This window comes from Oreochromis aureus, linkage group 2 (genome assembly GCF_013358895.1).
Source record: "Oreochromis aureus strain Israel breed Guangdong linkage group 2, ZZ_aureus, whole genome shotgun sequence".
NCBI classification, from domain to species: Eukaryota; Metazoa; Chordata; class Actinopteri; order Cichliformes; family Cichlidae; genus Oreochromis; species Oreochromis aureus.
The window spans coordinates 20333781-20338988 of NC_052943.1; the positions used below are offsets into that span (position 1 = coordinate 20333781).

At 38.7% G+C, this 5208-nt stretch overlaps 1 protein-coding gene across 1 annotated transcript; it reads left to right on the forward strand.

The window, feature by feature from the left end:
* The first annotated feature begins 473 nt into the window (after positions 1-473).
* On the forward strand, positions 474-5208 carry LOC116321587. The gene is made up of 4 exons (XM_039598090.1): positions 474-801; positions 898-1236; positions 2019-2023; positions 4996-5208. Exons 1-4 carry the CDS (start codon positions 474-476, stop codon positions 5206-5208), a joined length of 885 nt encoding a protein of 294 aa, XP_039454024.1.

Below are 5208 nucleotides of genomic sequence, written 5' to 3' on the forward strand. Positions count from 1 at the left end.
AGCATCTGTCAGATTTATACTGAATTTTCTAATTGGAATTCCATGTATATATAATTAAATTTCTTGAATACAGATTATATTGTTATTTCTGCAGAATCAGTGGAAACTGATGAGATTCACAGTAAATGGTTTGCAAAATTTTACAGGAAACATTTTCTGTGTTTCAGCCAATCACTTTGTAAAGCTTGACCGGCTTGTTACTAAATCTTCCTTCTTGGGGAAAGCATCAGTTATAAAGAGAAGGCTGCGGTGTCACAATGATCGAAAGACTGGTTTCTTTGGTTCTTCTCAGTACATTGTGTGAGTTTATTTCTTCTGCACTGTAGGATGTATAATTGTAAACAATATACAAAATTATGAGGCATGAGGCTTTGTAATATTTTACATTACATGATGAATATACTTTTTTAAATGCTTTATTTTCTGTTGTTCTAACTGTTACTGTTTGTCTCTTTTCTTCAGCTGTGACTGAAATGAATGAGGTTCCTCAGCAGATCTCTTTAACTGAGGCTAAACTTGGAGATAATGTGACTCTGACATGTACTCTCTCTGGAAATGATCAAGGGTTGTATTACTGGTATAAGCTGAATTTTGGATATATGGTTCAAACAATTGCTGAAGGAAGTTTTGGGAAAATAGTATTTCAAATTAACAACTCAAGATTCAGTGCCACAAAAGTGGGTAAAGTGCTTTCTCTTAACATAAGAAATGTAAGCAAAGAAGATGAAGCAACATACTTCTGTCAAGCAGGATCATCATTCAGTATTAACTTTATTTATGGCACAATTTTGGCAGTGAATGGTAAAGTATATTCATTTGGTTGTCTTTGATAAGGGTGTGTCAAAACCTAAACAACTACAATGGATACAATTTCATGTCTTTTTCTAATTCCTACAGATCCTAAAACACAGCATAAATTTTTCACAGTAAAACAAACTCCAGACCTGGATTCAGTCCATCTGGGTGATACAATGACTCTGCAGTGTTCACTTCTTTCTAAGAACAAAAATGACACAGATCAGTGTCCAGATGAAGACAAAGTGCACTGGTTTAAAGCTGCATCAGAATCCCATCCAGGCATCATTTACCACAGCAGTATCAGAAATAAAGAGGACGGGAGATGTGACTACAGTCTGTCCAAAACTATAACACACTCATCTGACGCTGGGACGTACTACTGTGCTGTGATCACATGTGGAGAGATCCTGTTTGGTGAAGGAACAAAAGTGGACATAAGTATGTATTCACAATTTTATCAAAATAACAATTTTAAATTAGCTTGTTTAATAATGTAGAATTTAAACTTCTAATTGCAGAAATCCTTGTGCAGAATTTTTTTTGCACGCTTTAATTGCTGGTTGGTGAAAGTTGTCAGTTTGTACTTCTATTATATTCCTGAATTAAATGAATTGATAGTGAAATGCACTTCTTCCAAATTTGAATAAACACTGTTTGTGTTGTTTGGGCTACAAAAAACAAAAAGAAAATCTGTTATTATAAAATTCTATCCCTCATCTTAAAAATGTACTTCAGACAAAATCATAGCACATTCCAGTGCAGTTCCATTTCCAAATATTATTTCCCCACAGATGGCCAAGTCCAAGTATCAGAGCAGCTGACATTCTTAGAGAGGCAATAACAATAGATTTTCTTTAGCTACTGCTCATTTCTTTTTCTTTAAAGGAAAATAGGAAATAGGTGAAGTGATTTACTAAAATGTGGAAACATACAGAAACAAGCATATAGTATATAAGGGAAACACAGAAGTTGTACACTTCTAATGATTTTGAAGGTCAATACCACCTTTATTCTTCAACACAGAACAGCACAAACTCAAGATTTCTTGTAATTTTTCAAGTTGTCTTTCAATAGCATTTTAAATCTTTTCTTCTTTAGATGCTAGCTGCCTTTTGTTCTATTCTGTGTCAAGATGACCCACTCTGCTTCAACACTATTCAGGTTCTGGCTCTCTGGAGGCCAGTCTTATAACTGATAGTGTTCTACTGCGTGTTTTTCAGCCCTGGTATGCTTTTACTCCATTGGCAGTGTGTTTGGTGTCTTTGTCATGCTAAAAAAACATTTAATTCTCAAGTACCTGATTTTTTAGATACTGTTCATCTGGTATAGACAACCCTTTTTTGGGGCTTGATACTACTTTGTTCTCTACTTGTCCAGTTTGTTATTTTATTTTATTTTTTTCAGATTTACTTAAAATGTTGTTAAAAGCTTTTTATACAACATGCCTTACTCACGCATTCACACTTCGCTGGATGCATCAGAGCGCAACTTGGGGTTTGTACTGTATCTTGCTCAAGACACTAACATACTAGCCTGCAATATTTGGCATGCAGACTACAGCAGCCAGGGACTGAACCACCAGGGACTGAATTTAGAAGCAGAAAAATAGGCTTCATCAAGGTCTTTATGTCTCTTAGACATTCCTGCAGTTTAATTGCTGTGTGCTATCTGGCTTCATAGATTAATAAAGTTGTGTGTCATTTGCATAGGAGTGAAAATATATGCAATTAATTCTAATAATACTTCCTAAAAAAAGCGTGCATAATGTCAACAGAACTGGCCCTAACACTGAACCCTGTGGAACTCCATATTTAACCTTATTGTGTAAAGAAGACTCTCGATTAACATGAACAAAATGGAAACTATTAGATAGATATGATTCAAACCACTGCTGCATAGTAGCATAAATATCTACAGTATGTTGTAATCGATGTGATAAAATATTCTGGTCAGCTGTATCAAACGTTGCACTGCAGTCCAGCAGGAGAAGCACAGAGATGAGTCCACTGTCTCTGTACAATTAGCTAATTAACTATATAAAGAATTGTGTAACAATTAGCTGTATAATTAGCTAAGACCGCTGGGTCAAGAGATGGCTTTTTAAGAAATGGTTTCAATACTGCCAGCTTGAAGGCCCTTGGTACATAGTCGATAGGTTGATCATATTTAAGACTGAAACATTAATTTAATGGTAGTACTTCTTTGAGCAGTCTTGGGGTCTAAAAGATATGTTGATGGTTTGGAAAAGGTAACTAATCAAGTTAACTCAGAAGGATCAATTGCAGAAAAAGACTAAATAAATATCAACAGTACTGAAAGTAGCATAATGTATAGCTACTTTCAGTACTGTTGATATTTATACTTCAGTGTTATGGTTATTTTTCTTTAACGGTTAAAATTTTATTTGTGAAGAAAGTCACTCCTAGTTCACGTTAAAGGAATGGTTGGCTCAACAGAGCTCTCACTTTTTGTCAGTCTGGCTACAGTTGTTCTTATTTTCTTCAATCACTGATGAGTAGTAAGATGTTCTAGCTTTATAGAAGGCTTTTTCATAGAGCAGCAAACTGCCTTTCCAGGCTAAATGATGATCTTCTAAATTAGTTACATGCAATTTCTTCTCCAATTAACGAATTATCTGCTTTAAGGTGCACATTTGAGAATAATACCAGGGAGTCAAGTACTTGTGATTTGAGGCTGTCTTTTTCAGAGGAGCTAAAGTATCCAGAGCTGTACACGGTACATAGTACATAGTCCTAGTAAAATTATTAACAAGATAATCAACCTCTGTGGGAGTAGCGTTTACGTAGCTGCTCTGCACAGTGTTGGCACAAAGTATTGAAGAGGATAACAGTGGATGAATTATATCCTTAAACTTACTTACAGCATTTAAAAAACAAAACAAAACAAAAAACGGTTCAAAGCAACTTTAAAGTGGTCACTACAGTATTGCTGCTGTAGAAAAATATAAGATAGAAATGGAGTCTACAATGCTACAAGCCTGACTACTCATCATTTTGTTACCTGCTGATTAGGGTCTGACTGCAGGACTGCGGTCAGCAGCAACTCAGTCCTACCAGTATCCTGGATTTTCCACTAGATTTGTGTTAGCATGCTGTCTGCGCAGATGTATGCAAAGGGCTAAAATTCTGTTACCATTTTGTGGATAATATATTAGGGTGGCTGTTGCTCAGGTCACCTACCTACTACTCACATGCTGGCACAATTCGACTTTTTCAAACCTGTATTCAATAAAAGACTAGACATGGTTTATATAAACAGAGGATGATTTTATCAGCTACACGATTTAATCAGTTACACGGTTTCACCAGCAGGTGGTGGAAACAGGGTGTTTGCCATCACTATATATTGTAGCGGGCCAGGGCTGTTCGGGGTTTTGTCATATTGCCATGGTTACAGGTGACGCTCTCTCTGACAGAGAGCGCCATGTTGTGTTGTTGTTGTCGTTACGCTAGAGCTGTGCCGAGCGGTGGAGTTAGCGTTGTGTGCTCGCCTGTCGAATGCCAATAAACGGCTGTGCTCCCTGGCTAGCTCGCGGGAAGCAAGACCAAACAATGCCTCTGTCTTCTCCTTGTCTGAGCTCGCCACATTGGTGTCAGAAGTGGGATAGCTCACCCTCGCCGGAATGGAGAGAGACACTCAGAGGCTGGAGCAAGCGAGCGGCCATGTAAGTCCGACGGGTCCCGGACGGCGTTGAGCGCATCGCTGGCAGCGCCCGTCGCGACCGACGCTAGGACAATGCTTCATGGGCTGCCTCTGTCGACCGACACGCCGGGCCCCCGACAGCGAGCAGTGATGCCTGCAACGACACAGGTATTAATGACCTGACAGGTTCATGTTTGGGATTTTTAGCATCTTTGTGTGTCGGTCAGATTTAATTCACTCTTGTTTTGAGGTTTTATGCCTTTTTGTTTCATTCTTTGTGCATTTATTTTCTCTTTAAGCCTTTCAGGACTCGTGCTGTTGGCTTTTTCCTGCTGTGTTATTAGTATTTTTAATTTCTAAACTTCTTCTAAAAGATGGACGATGGAACATTGATGTGCAAATAAACATGATCATTTAATGTTTTGTCATTCATTGACCAAGATGGCGGCGCGTGAAGAACGCGAGGCTCAGTGTCTCTCCAGAATCTGCTATTTAGCGGTTTTTTATCTACTTTTAACCGGATTATTCATCCAGAATTGCTGTGCATTGCTGACCTACAGCAGACAAGAGATTCTGGACATCTGGACTCATAACTCCAACAGTTTTATCGCCGATCTCCGACTCATCCCAGAGATCTCCAGAACACCGGAGGCTGCCCACTCTCCCCGCCGGGCGGAAGTGCACGCAGGCGGCGCCGAGAACGTAAACAAAGGCGAGGTAGGCGCGGAGGGCTACGGGCTAAGCTAA